The sequence below is a fragment of the Cottoperca gobio genome, chromosome 23 (genome assembly GCF_900634415.1).
Source record: "Cottoperca gobio chromosome 23, fCotGob3.1, whole genome shotgun sequence".
NCBI lineage: Eukaryota > Metazoa > Chordata > Actinopteri > Perciformes > Bovichtidae > Cottoperca > Cottoperca gobio.
In genome coordinates, this window is record NC_041377.1 from 10,873,884 (window position 1) to 10,899,806 (window position 25,923).

General features: G+C 41.8%; 1 protein-coding gene across 3 annotated transcripts in view; it reads left to right on the plus strand.

Moving 5' to 3' along the window:
* Positions 1-25,452, plus strand: part of LOC115028588 (kinesin-like protein KIF21A) — a 33,729-nt gene extending 8,277 nt beyond the window's left edge. Inside the window, exons 2-37 of one of the 3 annotated variants that reach the window (XM_029462458.1) lie at positions 5,232-5,454; positions 7,462-7,644; positions 8,091-8,240; positions 8,494-8,628; positions 8,744-8,908; positions 9,311-9,426; positions 9,552-9,747; positions 9,842-10,031; positions 10,496-10,559; positions 10,664-10,870; positions 11,490-11,537; positions 12,181-12,238; positions 12,331-12,436; positions 12,547-12,735; positions 12,821-13,020; positions 13,115-13,222; positions 13,333-13,401; positions 13,484-13,629; positions 13,717-13,861; positions 13,953-14,147; positions 16,511-16,612; positions 17,302-17,467; positions 17,691-17,711; positions 18,579-18,636; positions 19,272-19,326; positions 19,534-19,748; positions 19,899-20,072; positions 20,269-20,301; positions 20,469-20,605; positions 20,689-20,773; positions 20,878-20,967; positions 21,091-21,249; positions 21,322-21,439; positions 21,529-21,699; positions 22,331-22,527; positions 22,697-25,452. In XM_029462458.1, the coding sequence (XP_029318318.1) occupies positions 5,232-5,454; positions 7,462-7,644; positions 8,091-8,240; positions 8,494-8,628; positions 8,744-8,908; positions 9,311-9,426; positions 9,552-9,747; positions 9,842-10,031; positions 10,496-10,559; positions 10,664-10,870; positions 11,490-11,537; positions 12,181-12,238; positions 12,331-12,436; positions 12,547-12,735; positions 12,821-13,020; positions 13,115-13,222; positions 13,333-13,401; positions 13,484-13,629; positions 13,717-13,861; positions 13,953-14,147; positions 16,511-16,612; positions 17,302-17,467; positions 17,691-17,711; positions 18,579-18,636; positions 19,272-19,326; positions 19,534-19,748; positions 19,899-20,072; positions 20,269-20,301; positions 20,469-20,605; positions 20,689-20,773; positions 20,878-20,967; positions 21,091-21,249; positions 21,322-21,439; positions 21,529-21,699; positions 22,331-22,527; positions 22,697-22,754 (4,732 nt within the window). In that variant the 3' untranslated portion in view covers positions 22,755-25,452. The remainder of the gene's footprint in view (positions 1-5,231; positions 5,455-7,461; positions 7,645-8,090; positions 8,241-8,493; positions 8,629-8,743; positions 8,909-9,310; positions 9,427-9,551; positions 9,748-9,841; positions 10,032-10,495; positions 10,560-10,663; positions 10,871-11,489; positions 11,538-12,180; positions 12,239-12,330; positions 12,437-12,546; positions 12,736-12,820; positions 13,021-13,114; positions 13,223-13,332; positions 13,402-13,483; positions 13,630-13,716; positions 13,862-13,952; positions 14,148-16,510; positions 16,613-17,301; positions 17,468-17,690; positions 17,712-18,578; positions 18,637-19,271; positions 19,327-19,533; positions 19,749-19,898; positions 20,073-20,268; positions 20,302-20,468; positions 20,606-20,688; positions 20,774-20,877; positions 20,968-21,090; positions 21,250-21,321; positions 21,440-21,528; positions 21,700-22,330; positions 22,528-22,696) is intronic. The other 2 variants (XM_029462460.1, XM_029462459.1) reach the window with 2 other exon arrangements.
* Positions 25,453-25,923: the final 471 nt, after the last annotated feature.

The following is a 25,923-nucleotide window of genomic DNA, read 5'->3' on the forward strand; positions in this document are numbered from 1 at the left end:
CACTGTAATCTCAGTAATGGGACTGAGAGCAGGAGCCTAACACAACCTGTCACATGGGGAGAGGCTGACAAAGCCTCTGTGTGTATTTAAATACGTATATGGAATATACTGTATGTGTGTGTTCGTCCGCCTTTTATCTCTAAGAAGGTTTCACTGACCTGTATCTCATCACTAAACTCCTCACATCAGTGCCAGAGGCTTCTCTTATTGAGCTGTGTTTAAGAGCTGCTCAGTTTACCTTTATATCTGACGTCACATCAGAGTAACACTGGTGGTCTGTTTGTCACACTTTACATGCACCTCACATAAAGTGAGCCAAACACTGAACTCCATATGCTCATTATTTGACAATTAGGATACAAAAAGTAAACTAAAAAGCATAAAATGTTTTCCTCAACAGGAAGGGTTGACCTATCCTGAAATTATACTTTTACATTTTGAATATTAGTAACCTTACGTCATTCAGCAGCCACAATATTTACAATCAAGTTTACAGCACTTTAGCATAAACAGTAAGCTAGCACAGTTAGCATTTTCTTTTAGAAACAGCAACTCTGGTCATAACGTTACAAATTATCTGAGCATTAATTTGCTTTCTGGTAAGATTTATATAAGAAGATATCTGCCTGTTGAATATGATGCTGGAGAACTAGGAGACAGTTAGCTTAGCTTAGCATTGAGGACCGAAAACAAGCTCAATCATTAACATGTCAAATATTGTTTTAATCCGTACAAAAAGGTGTATAAATGTCACTAGATCGGTTAGTACGCCAATTGTTTAACCTTTGAACAGACACAAACTGTTTCTCCAGTCTTTATACAGCAAATATGAACACAACACAAACCTTCATATTTTGAGTACAACATGTTATATCTTGTTGTTTAATCCATACAACAAAGTGTAAACTAGAAGTTGTTGTATAGAAGGTCATGTGTCAGACTATTTCTTAGCCGGTAGTAGCTTCCTGAAGTCCGAGGTAGATTTTGATTCCTGTTTCCAGTCTTAATGCTAAGCTAAGCTAACCGGCGGCCGACTCCAGGTGCATGTTGGACGGACAGCCGCAAGATATTTATATACGAGAGATATTTTCTCGTATTTTCCAGGATGTCATTCTTTTATGTAGACTACTAACATTGTCCATTAAAATCCTTCTTTGACTGTGAATTTATTTAAGTGATAAAACAACAAAAGCCTTTATGTTGTAAAGTGCCTGCTGTAAAAGTATCTCTCTAATCCTCTCCACTCTGGAACTTCTTAGTATTTTTTTTCTTAGCTTTCCCTCCAACCGGCTGAAACTGTCAGAGCAGATTAATGTGTTGAGCTGTTATTACACAAAAGTTTTCACTTGGTGCCTCGGGGCCCCTTGATCTGCGTGTGTGTGTGTGTGTGTGTGCGTGTGCGTGTGTGCGCATGTGTGCGCGTGTGTGTGTGCAATTACTATTAGTAATAATAGTTTCTCGGCATTGTAGAACTGTAGGTTTTTGCTTTCAAGTCTCACTTTAATATACAACACAAATATATGATGCACAAGAGGAACAATATACTAAATATTAAGCACAGCGACGATCACAAACCAACTGTGAATTAATATGAAGGATCATCAAGCGTCTAAATACGTTTCGTGAACAACTCCCCAAATCAGATTCATGTACAAGAATATGAAAGTGTTGAGCATGCCATGTGTGTGTGTGTGATTGTGCACTTGTAGGGAGTTGTGGAGTTAAATTTCCTGTGAGGAGCCTGCGTGTGTCACTGTAGAAGACGGATTAGCGGTGTCGGTCTGCACAGTGCTGAAGGGCAGCTCTTATTCAGCCGGGAGAACTCAGTGTTTTGGGTTAAACCACGGAGGGAAGCCTGCAGGATCATAATCACAGCTAAAGTCACACTAATAATACAGCATCAGGGCGTGCTTCACACCTAGCTTATCCCTCACCTGTTTACAGTTAACGAGGACATGTGATGCCAGAGCTTTTATTATGTGAAAACACTCAAAATAGAGGTCCATTGTGCCACAATGCTCCAACAATATTAATGTGAGGCTTAGACATACTTGACCTTTTATTTATTTGAGATATGTTACACACCATCAGAAATGTAACAACATAAAATAAACCAATTGCTAACATTTTGCATTAACCAATTTTTGGTGCGAAATCTATCTCGGGTGTGATTCTCGTGCCATTGCAGCGTGAAACTACCATGTCTTTTATGCATTAATGCAAAATAAGATACAAAGTGGAGGTCAAGGTGCTGGGCAGTGATTGTGTATGAGGAAAAATGCTTTTTTGGCGAGTACAAATTGCTCAAGAGCCCAGCACTGTTTCTGTGGACTTGTTGAAAGCATGTTAGCATGCTGACATTAGCATTTAGCTCAAAACAGGGCTGTGCCATAAGTACAGCCTCAGCGCCTAAACAAAACTTTTAGTTGCCAAGAAAATGCAAAAACAATTATTTTAGAAAGTGAATTTGACAATAGTCTTAAAATCAGTCCCTTGAATTAGTGAGAAAAGGTTTCTGAAGGTTGAAGCAGTGTTCTGGTGTAATATATATATATAATATAATATGTGTTGGACTGCGGTGGCCTCATAATGTGCAGATTGTCATCAGTGTTTTGTCTGTGACCACGATGTCTAGACACCTTTCTCTTTTTTTCCTCAGACATTAATTTCCCTCTTTATCCCACCCGTCTGTCCCTCTATGTATGGAGGACCCCGGGGATGTCTCACAACACAAACATTGTGACACACACACACACACACACACACACACACACACACACACACACACACACACACACACACACACACAGAAAGACATTTATTCTACACAGGGCTGCAGTTACACAGGCTGCTTCCCTCCCTTATTCCACTATACTTTACTGTCTTTGACATTTTCTAAATTTGACATTTCATGTTGAAGTCCATATTTTGTTACACTTCTTCGAGTTGCAGAAGTGAACAATGACCCAGTGACTTGCTGTAAGCAGCAGTGAGTGCCTCCATTGTTACACTGGATTACTGTAATGGGCCTCTGTCAAATTTTGGGAAGGTGGCCAAAGGGATTAATGCAGAATCCCTCCTGTAATGCCCCTAAACCATATTACCATCAACTGTGTCTCCTCGGATGACCTAACCACACTGACTGTTAGTCACGCCAGTTTCACCGAGAACAGCATCTTCACTTAAAGCTGTACTCGTTAATATTTTCATGTTAACAATGAGTGAAATAAGAGGACGCTCGTCACCCACAAAGAATTGTCACCCGACTCTGCAGTTCCCCCTTTTAACGTCTTTCAGCTCATTGTTTTGGTTTTACAGTTATTTTTTACTGTACATTAGCTGCCCAACACCAAACAACAGTGGAAAGAAAGTCAGCGACTAGCTGGTGAACATAGCAGAGCATTTAGGTTTACTCAGGAGTTGGTGGAGACCAAAACAAGGCTAAAAGGAGCCCGGGGGTGACTCTCTCAATTAATGCTAGTATTGCGTATGTGTAAATAGGCAAGTGTTTGCTAGCTTGAAATCGTAATAACTCAAAGTATTACACTGAGCAGATAAAACATTTCCAAAAATGAAGATTCTGTTAATTTTTTACATTTCATGGGTTCAAATGCTGCTCTCTTGAATTAGAAAAATGTTCATCCACACACATGGACACATTTGAAATGAATTAATAAATAAACTACTGTTCATTTATAGATAACAATGTAATAAATAGGTCATTTCAAGATACTGGAATAAAGAATCGCACCCCTAGTTTTAATGTGATTTTCAGATGACTGCTCCCTACATTTCAAATATATATTTCTAGTATTGACACTAAATGGTAATAAACAGACTTTACTATAACATGACAAATAATTAGAAACTCCTGATGTCAAAGGTTGATATGAACAAAAGAAGTACAATTATTTTGCTTCATTTGTTGGATCATATATCTACATTTTGACTAGTTTCAAATGCGTTGGCAATAAACAATGAAGGATTGACATAATACATATCATTCATTGTGTAAACGGGTCAGGTCTGTTACCATAACAACAAGCTGACTGAAATGTTCTGCAGGTGTTCAGTTACTGCAGCTCGGACTGAGTTTCTCCTCAAGCCATCGGTCCTGCTGTAATCCCAGACACTAAATAGCTGGGTTCTGATGTTACACACACACGCGCACACACACTGACCCTCCTTTCAGACCATTCAGAAGTTCTATAGACTCTCGCTGTGATGAATGTGAGAGTTTTTTTTAATGCAAGCACACACAACAAGTAGTGCACACAGAATACAAACTGCATACAAAGCACCACATTGTCACACATGCACACACACACACACACACACACACACACACACACACACACACACACACACACACACACACACACACACACACATAATGCATGCCAGCTGAGGGCAACAATAGCAGCCATTTATAACGATACTGTTCTCAGGTGTCTTGGTTATTATTTCGTCTTTGTAATTCTCATTTAGTTAGTTTCCTTTTTCACCTTGGAGACATAAATATTATTTCTAGTATTTCTGTATTATCTTTTGTCGTACTGCATATACTCTTTATGTGTTTCTGTCAAAGCTGCAAATATTTCTGGTATTTTAATGCTCCCAATATGTCCAAATATTTCCTTGGTCGCCTCCAATATTTCCACTTCCTCTTCAGGTGGACAGTGAGTTCAGTAATGAGAGGCAGAGGTGCATCATGGGAGGAAATGATGTAATAACAGTGTGTTTATTTGCACTAAAGTAAACAGAGCGATTCCTTAATGAAAACCAGGGCAGGACTGTTGACCCAGAGTTTTCTTGTGAACAGTGAAGGCACTGTACTGTGTACAGAGGCTGCTGGAGAGACTGTGCTGGCACTGCGTGGTCCTTCACACACACACACACACACACACACACTTCACAGTAGCAGCACTCATCTGTTAACAGCTCGCTAAAAATATTACCTGTCTTCTGCTCAGCTACATGTTTTAACATCAAACCTAGAATAATAATAATTAATCATGTAAATGCAAATTCTTGATCAGGCTTTCATTGCATGCACAGACGGCTCCGCTCTACCTCCTTTCTTACACACACATCAATAAACATCCACCCACCAGAGTTGTCACGGCACCTGACAATCTGGAAAGTTTTTTAAAAGTGTTGCTGAGGCTTTACAAGATGTTTAGCAGCGTAGCTATAGTGATCACTGTCTGTGTCTCCTTCTGTCTAATCAGGATCCGCCCTCAGCTGGCCAAAGAAAAGATCGAGGGCTGCCACATCTGCACGTATGTGATGCCCGGGGAGCCCCAGGTGTTTCTGGGTAAGGACAAGGCCTTCACCTACGACCACGTCTTGGACATAGACTCCCAGCAGGAAAGCATCTACACCCACTGCACCGAGAGTCTCATCGAAGGCTGCTTTGAGGGCTACAACGCCACGATCGTTGCGTACGGACAGGTTGGTCCACCGGCTTCCCATTTGCTACCAGATCAGTTAGAAATAAACACATTCACTGACGTTCCCACTTTGCATCGCTCCGAGGGAGAGGGAGCTACTTCTCAGAAAGATTTATGGCTGCATGTGATATGAAGCTGATTTTTGTTTCGTATCATCAGACCAGTAGCGAGGGAGTGAACGGGCCTCACAGCTGCAGCAGCTCTGTCAATACAATCAGCTGACATGTCCCAACCTGCTCTCACCACCACAGCTTTATATTGGCTCTGATAGATTAGCCTGAGAGATAGAAAGGGAGTTTATTACCTAAAGCAGAGTGTGAACAGATTGCTTCACCTCATACCAGAGCAGGGAACTAAACTGCAAAGTTAAAACATCATTTGGAGACTTTAATCTGATGAAACACTGGCAAGCTTTGCAGTTTGAAGGAATAGGTAGACATTTTGGGAAATACACTTTTTCGCTTTCTTACAATACATGTCTATACAATAAATATGAAGCGATTAGCTTAAGCCCATTAGCTTGCAAATGGTTGTTTTTACACTTTAGTTGTGGATTAAACAAATAGAATTAGTGAGCTTCAGAGTTGCTGGGAGGCGGATTGTGTTTCCTGTGGACAGCCAGGCCAGCTGTTTCCCCTGTTTTTATGCTAAGCTAACTTGCCGTAGCTTCACATTGAACACATCTTCTTGGCAAGTAGGCAAATAAGCGTATTTCAAATTGTAGTATACTATTTTACACATTTTCACACCCATGCATAGCAGAGAGTTGAAGGTAAATGCGTCACTAAAGTGCACTTTATGTCCTTATAAGACGAGTGACTGTAATGCAAAACAATAAAACATTTAATCTGCCACTCCCTTGTAGTTTTGAGTCTGTTGTTTAAGATGTAAAGACAATAATTGAACACACGTGCGGTCTCTCCTTGTACTCATACTCTCTGATACTTCTGCTCTTTTTTAATTCATTTCTTGGACCCTGTGGAGAGTGGAGGCTGTAGCAGTGATACTAGAAGAACATCAAAGCCTCTTAGATATAAAAGAGTTTCTATCAGCCTTTGTTGCATCTCGTCGAGACTGAAATGTCGTTGAGAGATAAATTAAAAAGAGAGAGAGAGAACTTCCTGCTTTTTATTTCCCTCACAGTGTCTCCGGCTGCAGCGGATAAACCTCCGCTCTTCTGCTGTCTGTTCATTATTGTCTCCTCACATTGTTCCTGCAGCTCTTGTATTCCTGTCAAAGAGCCTTTCACAGGGCACAGGGGAGGACATGCACACACACACACACACACACACACACACACACACACACACACACACACACACACACACACACACACACACACACACGTGCACAAACGTAGCAAACACACAGGTGTGGTCTCATAGAATAGAACAGACACACACAAACACACACACACACACACTGTCTTTCTCTCACACTCCCTCATATATCACAACACACACACACACACACACACACACATTCCTATAGTCTCTTTCAGGCGTTTCGGCTGGGAGGAGAGGAGTGACGCGTGAATTTGAGCTCAATGTCGCATTCCTCTTTTTGTCACCACGGCGACCACCCCATCCCCTCTGACCCCCCCCCCCCCCATGTTAGAGAACCCCCCCCTCTGAGTCCCAGACACTTTAGTTAGTTGAATGTTTGAGTGATACAGGATGCAAAGATATAAAAACATGCAGAAACATTATTATTTATTTCTCATGCAAATTGCATCTTACTGCCATTTGTATATTTATATGTTGTCATGTATGAAAAGACCCTTAATAACACTGTAAGCGGACGACTTGATGACTATAAGTGAATTATTGAAACAGCATGTGTAGAGGAAAGATTCTGTATGAACTGTTTGAACATCAGCAGTTGATCGGTGTAACTGAGATATCTGGATGAAATCTAGAGGAAAACACACTAAACCATGTGAACAGGAACACACGTAATGAGAGTAGAACATGATAAAGTAACTGATGACTCTTTCTTCTGCGTCCAGACGGGTTCGGGGAAGACCTACACCATGGGAACCGGCTTCGACGTTAACATCGGAGAGGACGAGCTGGGGATCATTCCCCGCGCCGTCAACCACCTGTTCAGAGGCATCGAGGAACGCAGAGAGGCGGCCACCGAGCAGGGCAGGCCTGTTCCTGAGTTCAAGATCAACGCACAGTTCCTGGAGGTGCAGAAACACACACACATACACACACACACACACCAAAAATGTCACAGGATTAACCCAGGAATGTTAAGGTGCAATTATCAGCACTCACTCTGAACTCTAAGCATCGAGTCCACTTAAGGTCCATTAGTTAGCTGAAGCTGGAGCATGCAGACAGCCAAGGTCAAAGGTCAGCAGAGGGTGTAGGGGTTTGAGGGTGTTAAAGTGTCCAGATGACCCTCCTGCCATTAAACTGCCATTAGTCTGTGTCTGTGAGCAGCTCCTGCCTTTATTTTTAACTGCCAACGAGTGGCTGCTAGCAGCTGGTGTCGAGCAGCTGAGGGGGAAATGTTTTGGGAAGTTTAGCAAATGACAAATGTAATAATTACGCTGACTATTCGTGCAATAATATGTGTATTATCTATCTCCTGTCTCCTGTTTATTTATTTATTAAACATACGCTCCAGTTGTACAACGAGGAGGTGCTGGACCTGTTCGACTCGACGCAAGACATCGAGGCCAGGAAGCAGAGATCCAACATCAAAATCCACGAGGACGCCAACGGAGGCATCTACACCGTGGGGGTCACCACACGCACCGTCACTTCTGCAGCTGAGGTCAGCTTTAACTGCCAAAAACTTTGCTTTGGCACGGACCCCATCTTTGTCCACCTGTTCGTCGCTGTTTTTAATTAGAAGTGGCTTTAAAAATCATTGTTTTATCAGTATGACCCCACCCCAAAGTGAGCAAAAGACTTACGAAATATATGCTTTTTTTGAATATCGTGATAATACTTAATAAGTAATTGATAAATGAACTGAAACCCTCACTGATGTCTGTGTCGTGTGTCCTTCCTCCTTCTCTCCTCAGATGATTCAGTGTCTGAAGCTGGGCGCTCTGTCTCGTACCACCGCCAGCACTCAGATGAACTCCCAGAGTTCGCGCTCTCACGCCATCTTCACCATCCACCTGTGCCAAGTGCGAGTCTGCTCTCCTGATAACGACGTATGCTCTCTCACACACAGCAGTGCATCTCTGCTGTTACCGATCTTCTAGACTGAGTGGATCATCAGCTTAATCATCATTAAGTGCATCCGCCTGTTTTTATTTCCTCTTCCAGGAGAACGTCACAGACAACCGTCTCGCTAGCGACTCAGAGATTAACGAGTTTGAGACGCTGACGGCCAAGTTCCACTTTGTGGACCTGGCTGGTTCTGAGAGACTGAAGAGAACCGGAGCGACAGGAGACAGAGCCAAAGAGGGCATCTCCATCAACTGTGGGCTGGTGAGGAAGCGAAGTGCATGTCTGAGTCTGCGGTGGACATTTTATAGTCACAATCATGTACAATGACAATCACAATGCATTGAATCCATCAGCGATTAAATGCATTATTTTTCTTTATTGGGGTGATGATGCAAAGCGGTGTGTCTGTCATTGCACATGTCAACATTCAGGTCATGCAGTGGAGCAGGAGAGACCCCAGGTGGCCACAAGATGAACCTCACCTTTGATTTCTCTCCACAACAAACATTATCATTATTTATAACTTCACTCAAGTCAAAGTTAATGGTGTTTTTTTATAAACTAAAGGGATGTTTGCTTCCCATTGAATTAAGTCTTATTATATTGAATTGTTTTTACTCTCAAAAGTTCAATCACAAACCTTTTTCCTTGTCTCCCCCGCAGCTTGCTTTGGGAAATGTGATCAGCGCTCTGGGAGACAGGAGTAAACGCTCCACTCACGTGCCTTACAGAGACTCCAAACTGACCCGGCTGTTACAGGACTCACTCGGTGGCAACAGGTTTGTAAACACTGTGGATATGTATGTCTTTGACAATGGAGCACAAAGTGTTTACATGCACCCTGTATGTTAGATCAGTCCTTCAGTATGTACCGATAACTGTTCTTCATCTGAACGTTCTGCAGTCAAACGGTGATGATCGCCTGTATCAGCCCGTCGGACCGCGACTTCATGGAGACCTTGAACACTCTGAAGTACGCCAACAGGGCCCGAAACATCAAGAACAAGGTGATGGTGAACCAGGACAAAGCCAGCCAGCAGATCAGCACCCTGAGGACGGAGATAGCGCGACTGCAGATGGAGCTGATGGAGTACAAGACGGTAGGAGATGGAATAACAGATAAGAGAGGAAATACAATTTAGATATGAGTGGAAAACATGTGTTCTGATATTAAGTATCCTGCCTGATGCTCAGGGGAAGCGTATGGTGGGGGAAGATGGCATAGAGGGCATCAACGACTTGGTCCATGAGAACTCCATGCTGCAAACGGAGAACAACAACCTGAGGGTGAGAGTGAAGGCCATGCAGGAGACCATCGACGCCCAGAGAGCCAGACTCACACAGATCCTCAGTGACCAGGCCAACCAGGTCCTGGCGAGAGCAGGTGGGTAAAGAAACAATAGATGAGTTAGCATTTATAGCCGGTTAGCTGTTTTACTTCTCATAAGCCACAGTGGGGAACTACATAAGCACGGTTTAAAAAAAACTACACAGAATATTTATATATATTTATTTGATTGTATTTATTTTTTTCTGTTTCTTTTGCCATTTAGGTCATTCTTTATGTAGCCTTATTTATTATTTTCTTACAGTATAACAAGTGAAATAACCGTATGAGCTAGTTTTGTAGAATATATATTAATAAATCGCCGCTCTATTGGCTTAAATCAAAAGCGTATTGTATTATAATACAAGTAGTACTGTTAATGTGGCTAATGCTACTTGCTAATTACTTCAGAATAGATTTAAGAATGGAATAAAGAGTAGAAGGTATTTTAATGTAACAAACAAAGCAGTCACAAATCACCGTTCATCACTGTGAAGCTGAAATGCTGCCTCTGCTTGTAGGTGAAGGCAGTGAAGAGATCGGGAACATGATCGAGAACTACATCAAAGAAATCGAGGAGCTCAGGTATGTGGTGACCACATTTGATTTTATTGTAGTATTTCAGTATTATTATTTAATCGGCAGACATTTATAGCAAACACTTGAGTGTAACTCTCCCCCTCTCTCAGAGCGAAGCTCCTTGAAAGCGAAGCTGTGAACGAGAATCTCAGGAAGAGTCTGTCTCGGGTCTCCACGCGCTCCTCGCTGTACGCAGGCCCCGGGGGCTCCTTCTCCACGGCCCTGCTCGCCCCGGAGAAGGAGGCCAGTGACGTCATCGAGATGGCCAAGAAAAGCCTGGAGAAACTGAAGAAGAAGGAGAGGAAGAAGAAGAAGAGGTAACGTGTGGGTCTGACCCACTTGAAATTCAGTGTATGGATCATATTACTGCTGCAAAAACAATCCGTATTGAATCTTGAGAAGTGCCACAGTGAGTGCGTGTGGTCTGGTGTGTTGTGGGTAATTATCTCCTGGCTCCCTGCATTAGCAGTTTACACCCTGGTGTTTCTTTAATGGAATGACAGTGACAGCCATTCATGATGATGGCACACTGTTCATTGCACATCTGCAGCTTTTTTTATTACTTTTTTTTTTTCATGTCTCTTCATTCTGTCCCGGCTTTTCTGCAGCGTAGCAGATGAAGATTAGGCTCCACTAGTATTGTTAGTATTATACTATTTCTGTTTCCGACTCGAATCTGGTTATTGTTAAAGCAGGAAATGTTTTTGGTGAAACCTGTTTTTATCCTCTGCATCTCCATTAGAAGTGTTCATCATTTGAACACACTGTGTTTGTGAGCCCCGGCCTTTCTTGCTTCTCTCTCACTCTCTGTCTTTCTCCTATTTTGTAATATTCCCTCACTTGCCCCGACTTCTGCGGCCTGTCTGCCCCCCCCCCCCCCCCCTACCTCCTCCTCACCATCCTCACTCCCATCCTTCCATCCCTTTCTCTCTGAAGACTAAGGCGATATGAGGAGAATCACCACCAAGAGGTTGAACACATCAGGTTTGCTACATCCCACCCAGGATTGGGTCTAATATGAAACTGGTTCAATTACCAGTGGTGCACATGATGTACCTGTGTTGATTGTTGACCTGCGTCCCAACCCAAATCTTCCTTTCTAAGTTTCCAAAGTACCCGAACTAACCTCTAACTTGTTCTGCACCCACAGGTGGTTTAACTCCTGCAGGGAAGCAGATATTTTAACCAGCTCTTACCTCTTCCTCTCATCCCGCTGTTCTGTCTTTGTTTCCCTCTTCGCTGCCCACGGCAAGATGTTGATCAGATCTCATCATAGTAGTGTCGTAACCTTCAAAAGAAGCGGGCAAAACAGAAAATTCTAGTTTTTATGATGGCGGTCTGTAGAATTTGGTCAACAAATCTTAGTCGTGTGTGGCAATCCTTAAAATGAAATCCGTTTTTCCTTTCCCAGTGTATCATTAATGTCGCACCCGATGCTCTCACAGTGAATTCATTGATTAATACACTGATAACACATCTGCTGCTGATCTGATCGAGTGTATAATATAATCATTTGCATGTGCACTTTACCCTTCCTTGTTGTAATTCAGATTGCAGATAATTCCACATCTGAACTGCAGTATAAGAATTTGGTCGGTGGCTGACTAACTGTGTTTTCCACTTCCAGTGTTATCAAAGAGGAAGTGCCAGACAATGACCACGAGCGAGGCAACGAGGAGGCAGAGGTCAAGCTTTTAGATTGCTATTTATAGATCACACATTTCTAAGTGTGCATTTTTATTGTTTATTTCATGCATGTGTGCTTATATGTTGACAGGAGGGCAGCGACCACGAAGAAGGCGAGGATGCAGATGGAGAGGAGGAGGACTTCGACATGGCGGGAGACGAGACGTCTGACGAGTCCGACTCTGAAGAGGAGAAAGGTAAAATCGGCCATTGCGAGACAAGCCATTATGTACAGCTTCTGTTCTGAAGTCATAGTAGGTAATAAAAACCAAGAGGCATCAGGATCTAATGATTTGTTCGTGTGCAGAAAACGTCCAGGCCGACCTGGCCAACATCACCTGCGAGATCGCCATCAAGCAGAAGCTGATAGACGAGCTGGAGAACAGCCAGCGGCGTCTGCACACTCTCAAGCAGCAGTACGAACAGAAGCTGACGATGCTGCAGAACAAGATCATAGACACACAGCTGGAGAGGGACAAGGTGCTGCATAATATGGGTAAGAGACGCATGCAAACAGCACATACCTTCTGAAACAGATGACGTAAAGGAATCTAAAATGACTGTATCGTTTTCTTGTTCAGGTTCAGTGGAGTCGGGTACGGACGAGAAGGCCAAGAAGATAAAAACGGAGTACGAGAGGAAGCTGACCTCCATGAACAAAGAGCTGCAGAAGTTGCAGTCTGCTCAGAAGCAGCACGCCCGCCTGCTGAAGAACCAGACGCAGTACGAGAAGCAGCTCAAGAAACTCCAGCTGGATGTGACTGAGATGAAGAAGACCAAGGTAAACAAATAGGTTGTGAGTTGTCTATTATTTCTTTCACTCCTGTCTTGTTGCGCAGCTGATTTTCTCCTGCTGTGTTGTATTCTTCCACCAGGTGGTGCTGATGCGTCAGATGAAGGAGCAGCAGGAGAGAAACAGAGCCACGGAGTGCAGGAGGAACAGGGAGATTGCCTCTCTGAAGAAAGACCACCGCAGAGCTGAGGTTTTCTTTGGCTTCTTTTACACATAAGCAAAGATGTAGTTAAGAGTAGACCAATTTAAACTCTTTGTAAGATGATGCAACCAGTTTACTTTCCCTAATCCTTCTTACAGTACCAACTGAAGCAGATGGAGGCCCAGAAAAGACAACAGGAGTTGATTCTTCGCAGGAAGAATGAAGAGGTGAGAGTCACTTTTTGAGTTTGCATCCGCTAGTGTTTCCCTCTTAATATGCAAATTGACTCTCTGTTGTGAATTGTATCAGGTGACCGCTCTCAGGCGGCAGGTGAGGCCCGTGTCTGGGAAGGTGAGCAGGAAGGTGAACTTACCTGAACCTCTCCAGGAGCCGTCTCATAGAGCCACCCCGGGGAGGATGCATACATCTGGAGCGTCTACAGCAAATGGAGCCAGGTGCGGCATCCAATGTTTATGTGCGTATCATACAGAGGAGAGTGTCTGTGTAAAAGAGTTTTAAAAGAGCAATATCTTTCTCCTTAGGAGTTCCCCAGTGCGGATAGGAAGGATCTACGTCAACAGGACAGCCAGGACCAAATGGCAGTCACTGGAGAGGCGTGTCACTGACATCATCATGCAGAGGATGACCATCTCTAACATGGAGACGGATATGAACAGACTTCTGAAGGTAACAAATGGGCTGTGCTTGTCCTTGACTAATCGATCACAGCCAGGACCTCCTCTCAATTCTCTCTCTATATACTCTGACACCACTTTAGCAACGGGAGGAGCTGACCAGGCGGAGGGAGCGAGTGTCCAGAAAGAGAGAAAAGATGGCGGTGGAGGGCGCAGACGCCGACCGTTCCCTGGCCTCCCTGAACGAGGAGCTGGAGTCTCTGAGCGCCAACATCGACTATATCAACGACGGCATCGCCGACTGCCAGGCCAACATCATGCAGATGGAGGAGGCCAAGGTGAGGTGGAGGAGAGTCCCAGGAATCTTATTTCTTGGTAGTCATGATGCTTGTAGTTTTCAGTGTATGGATCATAATGAATACTTAATAAATGAAGGTAAAGGAAGGATACAGTAGATTACAGTGCACACTGATGTGTATCAGTATCTCATTAGCTAGTATATGCTTGTACTGCGCTGCAGCCCTCAGGCAAGCAATTGGGAAATAATTGCACAATTCAGCACAACTGACTTCACCCACAGCGTGGACGAATAAGCATCATACGCTTATTTGTCAGACAAACAATGGGTCAATAAACCAACAGCTACTGGCAGTGCAGCCTATTACTACAGCCAGAAACGTAGATCCAGCAGCCTAATGAGGCTCACTGAACAGCAGTTAAATAGATAAATGTACCTTTGTAAATGTGTTATTTGAAGAACATTTTCCTCTGCATTAAGGAGAGTGGGGTAAGATGAGCTAGTGGGTAAATTGACCCACCCTCAGTTTATAGGAAACTACACATTTGTGGTCATGTGGCCATAAATTCAGGAAGCACCCATTATTTATATCTGGCTGTGATGAAGAGAAGCACAGGGGAGAAGTGAAAAGTATTTCTTTACACAAAAACAACTTTTTTGCATGTCAAAGTACATTTTTGGCATGTCAGCTATAATGACTGTTATGTCAAAGCAAATGTATCCAAATGCTTATTATATAGATTGGTGATTCACCAACGTATACAACCATGTGAATCATTAGGCTAAAGATTAGCCTGAACGGTTAAGATAGGCAGTTCTTTCCAAAATTGTGGCTATGGGGCAAAGTGAGCCAAATGCTTTGGGGTACATTGACTCAGTGGTTGAACCTATCCTACCACAATGTACTAAAGCTAAGTTATGTGTCTGAAGCATTACATTGTATTTCACTGTTGTATTTCATAACTGGTTAGGTCTATCATATGTTAAACATTTTTAGAGAAGCTATCATGCCAAGAATCTACAAGAGGAAAACCAACTGGGGCTCAACACTCCTTGAAGAGATGGAGAGAGCAGCCAGTGATGTCAAGGGTGGGAAATCCATCTGATCAGTGGCAAAAGGCAGAAATATTGACAGGTCAACTCTGTGGAGGTTGATAAAAAAGGAGGTCAAGGGAGTAAAAACTGTTGGGTTCACAGGAACAGCAGAAGCAAAGAGGGTCTTCACAGAGGAGGTAGAGAAGGGTCTTGCAGACCACATCATAAAGCTAGCTGAGCAGTTCCATGGCCTTACACCAAAGAAATGCTGTGAGCTGGCATTACAATTGACAGAAAGACACAACATCCCTGATGCTTTGTTCTCACAAAACTGTTTAACAAAATGTATAATTACAAGAGAAACTACTGGAGGAAATAACTTATCTTTTCTTATTTCATTTTATTATACAGGAATTGATGCCAGCAGATTTGAACGCCTTCATTTACATAGTTGTGTTACAAACAATAAAATGTTTTTAAATTAAACTTTATGTTGTTTAGGTTAAGTTTAAGAACATAAATAAGGCTATTTGGAAGAGGAACATTTGTATAATTAAATTACTATTTTAAAAGAGGCTATTGTTTTTTTAAATTATGATCAGATTTAAATTTACCCCAAGATGGTTCAACTTACCCTTTGACTTTAATCATCTTACCCCTATGCTGGGGCAAGTTGAGCCACTGGAACACTTTTTTTCTCATGGTCATATTTTCCAGGCCATTTGTCAAATATGCTTTCTTAGAATTTAATCTGATTGTAGACACCCTGAAATATGGGTAGATGTTTTTCATTGAACTCAATCTCATTTCCCCTTGCCTTGAGGGCAACTTAAGTAAAAATTGGATCATCTTGCCCCACTCTCCCCTACCTCATGGGTTCATGTAGCACAAACTCTCTCTCATGGTGCTCCAGAAAAGGTTTTTAACAAATTGTTATTGAGCTTATATATTGCATGTTGCTATTATGATTTAACATGTTATTCAAACACTGTATCATGCCCGTAGAGTCGACCACATCCCATTACCTATTTTACTCTTCAATCTAAACGGGTATATGTTAGCAAGCTAATGTTATGTTAGCTTTGTTAGTTGGTTCAGTTAGCAACACAAAACCTGGCTTTTGGGTGTAAATATTTATTATGAACTAATCTCTGCGTAAGAACTAGTTTCTGTGGAGCTTAAGAGGTAGGCCTACTGTTAGTGTTTGTCACATGTAGACGGAGCTAGTCTAGCTGATTCACTGTTTCCAGTCTCTGTGCTAAGCTAAGCTAACCTGCGGCTGCTGGTAGCCTTATATTTAACAGATGGTCAAATACAGTTCCCTCAGTTTCTTGCCACTTGTACATGAGTCTTTATTCTGGGTTACAGGAGGAAGGAGACACAGGAGATGTCACAGCGGTGATTAGCTCCTGTAATTTATCAGAGTCCCGCTTCCTTCTGGATCATTTCATGACTATGGCCATAAGTAAGGTACCTATCGCCCTTTCTGACTTTGTGTTATTTCGTTCTTAATGTCATTTGTGTGTCTTTGTTTGCATTCACATACTGACAACAGTATGAGTAAGGGTTTATCAGGTAAATAAATTGCTTCCAGGATGATACAGAAACCTGTATCATCCTGGAAGCAATTTATTTACCTGATAAACCCTTCACTTTATAAGATTTATCATGCAACCCAACCCCAGCATTGTAATCCAGCACAGATCAATTAAGATAACATGACGCACTCCTTATTGTTTATTATTCATGTGATACCCATATCTTTCTTAATAAATGGACTGTATGAATTTGATTGCATTGTGATTATCTGTGTTAATCTTTGGTTGTTGTGACAACTTGCATACACGTTGTCTATTCATCTTGTCCTTGCTTTCGTAGCCGTGTCTCCTTTTTTAAGATTGAATTCAATGAGACTTTAAATGGAAACAACTGAAATAAGTTACATTTCAATTAGATAAGATTAGATTTGATGAAACCTAATTGTTCCAGTAAGTAAATGCATTCAACCATGCAGCAAAGAACAACAAAGATGGAACAAATGAAGATGAAGAAGTAATTACAAATAGGCTACAGAGCCTTCATTAGGTTTGCCTGTTTGAGATAACAATAATAAGTAAAATCTCCACTAATTACCTCTCTCCTGTGTCATTGTGTGACAGGGTCTGCAGGCAGCTCAGAAGGATTCCCAGCTGAAGGTGATGGAGGGCAGGTTGAAGCAAACAGAGATCAACAGCGCCACCCAGAACCAGCTGCTGTTCCACATGCTGAAGGAGAAAGCGGAGATCAACCCGGAGCTGGACGCTCTGCTGGGCAGCGCTCTGCAAGGTCTGAAACGCCAATGAATCGTTAACCGGTCTAAGCATGTCAGTAATAATCTTTGTTTTCTTTCACCATGTGGCTACATTTTATTTTGTAGGCCTCACTTCTTTATGGCTTGAAATCCAAAAATCAGGCCTTTTTAAAATAAAGTGTAGCCTTTTTCTCATCTTTGAGTTTGATTTTGATTTGTTTACTGTTTGTTTTCTCTGTTGTGTTGGTGTGAACTCAGAGTTAGGTTACCTTTCACCAGGTGAGTATGTGTTGCATAGCAATGTGACTATGTTTGAGAGAGACTGGCACATGCGCAACCACAAGATTTTCCCCCAATTAAAGGCAAATACAGAATTAAACTAAAAGATCTAAAAGAACAATTTTACGTCCCATTTATAGCCTTTTAAACTTTGGTTCCATTAGTGCATTTTAATAAGTGTAAAGTGATGTAAAAGCACAGCATTTGACTGTTTGGGCTTCTTTAAAAGATATGACTGTTTTGCCTAAAACCTCATATTTAATTGGACAATATGTATAAAATGACTAGAGACTTGGTATACCCAAGGTGACCCTCTGACCTTTTATAATTGATGCATTAAATGTGCTTATATTTCTATAGTAGATAAAGAAATCTTGTTGTGTGCATCAACCCTCAATACTCCTTTTTAAAAACTAACCCAGTTGAAGTAACTCTTCCATTACGTGCATGTTGTGTTATGTTTTCCCTGTTATCCCACCTGCTAGCAAGTCCCAATCACTTAAGTCACTAAAACTAAACAGCAAACTACACGCTGCAGCTGGACTAGAAGATAGACACAGCAGTTTGTGTGTCTGCATTTCATGTTTCTGTCCCGTGCTTTCTGGACAAATACTCCAACACTGTAGCTTCCAGTTACACTAATGTCACCCGATTGTGTCCTTTATCTTAAACTAAACCTGGTGACCCCTGACCTCGTTACGAGCTGCTAAATCATTGTTGTGCTGTAATACTCTAGCTTACTGAATGGATGTTGTCTTTTGCCATAGTTCTTGAAAATACAGTTTCTTAGCAGATGTACTGTATCATTAAGGACAACACACGTACGGTATGCTTTTTAAATTAAGTAATGCATCCTGTTTCCCACAGAGAATGGAGATGACAGCAGTAGTGATGAGTCCACCCTCAGTGCCTCTGCAGACGGCAGGTAAATACAGACACACATTAGTCCTTGTTTCAGGTTAACAATTCAACAGCACTTGACTCAAACTGTTATTTTAACAATGTGTCATGTTTAAGTTTTACAAAACAAGTTTTTCTCATAGTGGGATAAGGACAGGTGTAGTTGATGACATTAATTACAGCTGCACTCCGTTTAGACACGTCACTTCCAGTGCCTTCGTATTGTGCATGTTTACTTTGCAAGCCGTTATTAATTGCACAAGTCAGTCTGCTGTAGGAGGGAAGCAGTCTTTTTGCTTCTACACATCTACACCACAGGTGTTCTTAATTCTGGCTAATCAGACCCCTGCTTAGTCCTGTGGAGAGGTGCAATCAGTGTGAACAGCTGTGTGGGTGGACCATGGGTCACGCTTGTATTTGAGATTATTACATACAGTAGTAGTGAAAGGGGATATTACAGACCTTATTCACCATCTGCTCAACATTAAATGTTAGATTTATGACCAAATGGTTGCAGCAGCCTCAGCTGTACTTTGTGTTAAATGCTAATAAGCATATGTTCGCATGCTAACATGATGATAAACATGGTAAATATTAAACCTGCTTAACATGAGCATGTTATGTAGTGGGTGTAACTGGTAATCCCTCACCTTGTTTCAGCACACTGGCATCAGATCTAATGAAGTTATGTGGTGAACCCAGACCGAGAGGCAAGGTACTGTACTGTGCATGTTTCACATGTCAATAAACTGTAGTAACATTCAAATACAAATTTGAGTCCATTGTTGTATTTTACGTCGTATTTTACTTCCTACTACTTTTTCCATTCCACAGAAGTTATTGATAGGGCTTGAAATGATTACTAACTGGTCCATTGACTTGTGAGTCAGCTGAATATTTAGAAACAATTCTGTTCCCTCAGGCTCGCAGACGGACCACCACCCAGATGGAGCTGCTGTATGCCGGCATTGGGGATCCGTCCTGCGAATCCCCCTGCGGAGACTTCCCGGCCCCTCTGCTGCCCCTCTCCGAGCGCCTGGAAGGGTCTGCAGACATGCAGGGTCACGCGTCTGGTCAAACCCCTGACCATGAGCAAACTGCTTCCCCATCTGCTGTGTCTGCCAGGCCAGCTGGCATGTAAGTGTTGGGGGCAACATTTCTCAGTGGCACACAGATATCACAAACTATTTTTCCTTGTCTGAAATGTTAAATATTTATTTTGGCGGGGGCATTCTGCACTGTATAAAATCTAGAAGTACACATTTATTTCTGTAACTTTTACTGCAGTTCTGGATCCAGGTCACCTACAGGGACTGAGAAAAGGCATGTGGAGCGTTCGCCCCTCAGCCGCAGGAAGGTGCAAGAGAGAGGAGCCACGCCGTCGCACATCCCAGCACCCATACACACATCTCCGCTCAGCACCGCAGAGACTAAAACTAAAGGCAGTGAGCACAAATCACTGTAAGTGAGAAGTGGCATCAATAGGGATGCTTTACATGTACAAATGATATGTATATAATATTAATAATTAATTAATATACTGCCAAATATTCTTGAAGAAGAATTGTAACCCTTTATATGCCACAGTTGTTGTTGTTTTTATGAAAGACAAAGATGATTATAGGATTTCTTTATGTTACTTTGTTTTCTCCTTCAGGTTGGAGGAGTCACCTGTATTTGAAGGCCACAGGTAAAGTCCATCTCTTACTGTGTCTCTAAAGTCTTTTTAAATAGGAATCCATTAGGCCTCTACTTTTCAAGAAAGTACAATCTTAAAAGTATTTGAAACCCTGATATTTCTATGCATCACATCCACTGTAGTGATACTAGTTACAGCTTTCATCATGTGTACTGTAGAGGTGTGATCAACCCTGTGACGGCCCAGAAGAACAGCCGCGGGGTCAAACTGCAGTGTGTCTACGTAGCAGAGGGGCACACCAAACCTGTTCTCTGTGTAGACGCCACCGATGATCTGCTCTTCACAGGATCTAAAGGTAGAGAAGAGTTTGCAACTCAGAAAACATGTTTTCTTTTTTTATTCTCTAACGTACCTGATGCTTTGTGTGCTTGTTTTCAGACCGTACGTGTAAAGTCTGGAACTTGGTGACGGGTCAGGAGATCATGTCTCTGGCAGATCATCCCAGCAGTGTCGTCTCAGTCAGGTACTAGTATCCAGCAATAGTACAAGCTAAATCGCAGTAATAGTAGTATTTAGTAGTAAATGGGGTTCTTTTGATGAATAATTGTCCTTGTTTTTGCTGTTCAGATACACTTCCAGCCTCGTGTTCACTGTCTCCACCGCTTACATCAAAGTGTGGGACATACGAGACTCCGCCAAGTGTATCCGCACACTCACGTGAGCACAACGCTTCTTCTGCCAACATCTTTGCAGCATTACCTACAGAACCAGTCAAAAGTCTTTTGACTGGTTCTGTATTATAATGGAGTATAAAGTATTTTGCATTTTTGTGGACGTCAGGTCATCAGGCCAGGTGGGTTCAGGGGACATCTGTTCGTCCGTCAGGAGTTTATCCATCCCACCAGGAGAGAGTCAGATCAACCAGATTTCTCTCAACCCTTCCGGCTCCTTCCTTTATGCAGCCGCTGGCAATGCTGTGCGCATGTGGGACCTTCGCAAGTAAGTCCAAACACAGATTTGAGTGATTCAACAGGCACACAGAAGATAATTCATCTCCTTTCCTTTCTCCAGGTTTGCGTCCACGGGGAAGCTGACCGGCCATTTGGGACCGGTCATGTGTCTGACTGTTGACAAATTAGGTAATGGACAGGATGTTGTTCTCACTGGCTCCAAAGACCATCACATTAAAGTAAGAGACACAGAACTGTAATCGCATTCTGTTTGTATGCGATAAAACCAAACAAGAATAAGATGCATTGTGGGTTTATGTGTTTCCAGATGTTTGAGGTGGCGGAAGGTGCTCAGGGTAGTATCGGCTCCAGCCAAACGTTTGAACCCGCTCATCAGGAAGGCGTGGAGTCTCTGACCGTGCACGGAGATGTTTTCTACAGCGGCTCCAGAGACTACTACATCAAGAAGTGGGATTTAGCCAGTAAACAGCTGCTACAGGTACAATGATACCACGGCAGCCGAGTGGAGACGGAAGCTTGTTTCCAGCTGAATAAAGTTTTTCTTTTGTTATACATTTTTTAAATCACAGTTTGTGCATTAAAGAACATCTAGTCACCAATTCAGAAACATGGAGAGTAATTACAATCAATTAAACAATCAAATAAATGGTGGTACACAAATTGGCAACCGTACACACATACTCCATGTTCCACCAAGAATTCACAAGAGATCCAAAGCTGGCACTACTGGGAGCTAAAAAATATCTTTTACAAATAAATGTTGCTCACAGCAGCAGTTAAAGGCATCACAATTAAAAACTGACCGCGCAACATGGACTTTATGGAAGGAGAGATGTACCAGATGGAACGAATAACATATTCTTTGAGACTTCAAAAAGATATGTTTATTAAAAAATGGTGCCATCTTATCTTATTATGCATATACACACACTCATATCTTTTTAAAAAATATATATTTATTTATTATAGACACAGCTGGAAAAAATAGAAAAAACAGTTGGCACGAGTGTGAATATGATTGTTTAAGTTGCTGAAACTGAGTAAAAACACACAGTATAATCTGAGATCCAGAAGTCTGCTCTCACTAACTGGCTGGTTTCCTCTCGCAGTCTGCCAGTGCCCAGGCAGATTGGGTTAGCGCTCTGGGCGTGGTGCCAGGCTCCCCCGTGCTCCTCAGTGGCTGCAGAGGAGGGCTGCTGCGTCTCTGGCACGCCGACACGCTAGCGCCCCTCGGCGAGGTCCGTGGACACGACAGTCCCATCAACGGCCTGGCCACAAACAGCAGCCAACTGTTCACTGCCTCAGAGTGAGTCACACAACATGCTCATTTAAATTGTTCAGCTTTTTCTCATTATTGTCAAGTGTGCAGGGATTCAGACATTCTGATTATTGATTTTGAAACGAGATGTTGAAGCCGTTGTTGAATATCACAACCTGTTTTTAGTGCATTTTCTTTTTTGTGTGTTTTTTGACAGTGACCGCACAGTAAAGATTTGGGAAGCCAAAGGGTCTCTGGAGGAAGGAGTCCACTGACATCTGCCTCCTCATCATCACAGAACGGATCTGACGTCGAGGATCGTCTACCGGCCTTTACCCAATAAATATTATTAATTTGGCACGCGACTACACCCCCCATGACTTGATGAAGTGTTTGATGGGAACCCAAACTAGTTCGTGATGCACGAAAGTGTGAAAGAAATATGTTTGAACAACACTGATGCTCTACAGGGATCATTTTCAGGGAAATCTAATTAGCTGTGACTACTCTCGGTTTATCAAGCTGAGTGTATTTACTGATATTTTAGGTCAAGACGAATCACAGTGGAGCCTCTCGAGTCTCCTGTAAAGCTTCACAGACTACAGAACAGCTGTGATGGACAGTATCTATCATAACGTGACAGAAAACAACAAAGTTAAAGTAAAAATATGGACTTTTATGTCCGTCGATCCAGGGGTCTCTCCTGCTTTCAACATTCCTCCCCTCAGTTCAGCGCTACACAACATGGATACCTTCTTTGCCTATTTCGCTGTAGCTGCTGAGGAAAAAAAAACAGGTTTTGGTGAAATGCTTTACTTCTTAGCACCAATTGTTGATTCCTGAAAGAATCCAAGACAAGACATAGAGATCTTCTGCACACCAGCAATTACCTTGAGTCTGAGTGTATCCCGTGTGTTCACATGATACGTGATGTGTTGTGTCTTCCTGTATTGCACTCTAGGTCATCCTCGTTCTGTAAGCAAGGACCAAATAACTACTGAAGCTGCTTATGGTCTTAACTTCCAGCTGTTACTGCCAAACCCTAGTGGAACATGAGAGGCCTCTAAATAAAGCATAGCCTATCGTGCTCCGGTCGTACAAATCTGTTAGTCCCTGTTCATTTCATCCGTTTCTGACCCATATTAGGAATTAAAGTTTGTGTATCATATCTGAACAATATTCCTAAATAGGCTACTGCCTTACAATAGCCAAACGCAGTAGCTAACTACAAACAGAATGTTTCCTTTAGCTTAGGCTACGTGTGCATAATGACTTAATACATTTAAATATTAAGATATATAAATATAAAGATTTAAAAGCAGCTTGACCGCATCAAATCATGTAACTTCCTCTAGTTTCAGAGGAGACAACAGTTACTTCAACTCTGCTAAGCTAGGCTAGTTAGCTTTTAGCTAGTCTTGTATAACTGCTGTTACAATGTGATTTAACTTCTAACCTTATTTTAGTAGTAGGTTATAACAAACTCAAATGCTAAGATGTTGGATTTATATAAGCTGCAAGAAACACAAAGCGTAAAAGTGGGTAAATTAGCTTTCTCCAGCTAGCTTAATGATTTTGTAGCTGTTAAAAAGTAAGATTATAACTCAATGTAAGCTAGTTACTGCACTTTGGCTTTGTAGGGCAGCATAGTTACAACACAGTTACCATACAGAACATGTTTATCTATAAATCAATGTATTAGAGTGGCTGTTACATCCGGATACAAATAATACAGGAGTCTTAATGTTTTCCAAACTGCTTCAATATTTCAGTCTGTGATTTGTTCACAAAAAGCAGCTGGGATTGTGCGCTCAGTATTCTCTGGTGACACACACACACACACACACAGTTTCCTTTAAGCACTTAGTTTCCTCTGCTGAATAGTGTTACTGTCCCATCGGCACGCTCCCGTCTTGCAAGGAAACTTCACTTCCAGGATTTTGATTCTTCCAATTAAATGTTTACCCACTGAGATTTACTCTGTCTAACCTTTAGTAGCCGTGCAGTACTTTTAAATCTGAAGTACGGCTCTGTCAGCTACTTTTAGAAACATCTTCAAGCCGTTTCATGAGAAGAGAAGTTCTTTGCAATCTGATGGAATCGAGCACCTTGTAATTCCTAAATCACGGGACATGACGTGTATTTTCACGTGTGTGTTTCAATCCAAATGATGCGATAAGTTCTCCATGTACAGTAGCCTACTGTTTCTCTCCATCCCTACTGAGTGTCTATAAACTGCACACATGCTGCAGTTAACCATATCAAACATCATTCAATCTTTTAAATGTGAGTCTAAAATGCTTATTTTTATTTATTTGTTTCATGGATTTTCCTGATGTGTCTTCCTTACCAATCAGAGATTTTGAACTCCTTTCCGTCTAATGCCTCTAATATCTTAGAATCATAGACGATGGACTGCACACTATATGGGATGGATCTTTGCATAATCAGATCATAATCATAATAATTGCATATCATCAGTGCCTATAATGAAATGAACTGTGGATGGTGATAAACATGATAAACATCTTTTAAATTGATCTTTGCTGCTCTGATTTGAATATTGGAGGTACTGTGTGTACAATTCTAAAGTCAATGGGATTCAAAAAATTGCACTGAAAAATCTACATTTTTGCAACTTTAATCAGTTTTTCTCTGTTGTCTAATAACATATTTTAATACACAGGAGGTAATAGATTAGTTACAGAAACTGGATTCAGTCCCATTGACTTGCACTTGAATTGCTAAATAAATTATCCCAAAAGAAATTCATTATGAATCCGATAGGCTGCTTAAGATCTCGATTATCCCTCTAATTGTAGCACCTTATTTAGAAAATTGACTGTAAATCTTCTCTGTAAATATGATTGCTGTTTTCTTCCTGCTGATTCTCTTGTGCACAATTTCAAGTGATTGAAATATCTGGTGCAGTGTGAAAATACATTTTAAAATAAAAAATTGTTTTACAAATGACTTCCATATTTTCTAAACTATGTATTAATGTGTGATGACCACATGGTGGTAGTACTGTACAGTGACGAGATGTACCGGATTAGTAATCTTATTGAATTCTGGTCATTTGTGAGCTTTGTGGCGAAATCTTTCAATGACGCAGTGTAATGAGATGAGATGAATAATACATAAACATTTTTATTTGTGTACGGGGCTCAGTGGTTACCTTGTTTTATAATGACGGGAATAAAACACACAAATCACAACACGTCACATCTCATTCCTCCTTTAATCATAACTTCAGGCAGGAACACTGTATCCTAGGATTGACTCCAGCGCAGAAGACACAGACAATCGGAGAGAGGAGGAGGAGGGGGGGAACTCTGCGTGAAGAAGACAGATTAATGTGAACAGTGATGGAAGGATCAATATTTCATGTCCAGCTGTACTGAGAGCAGCAGACTGTTAATTGGCCTCACAGGAGCAGAGCAT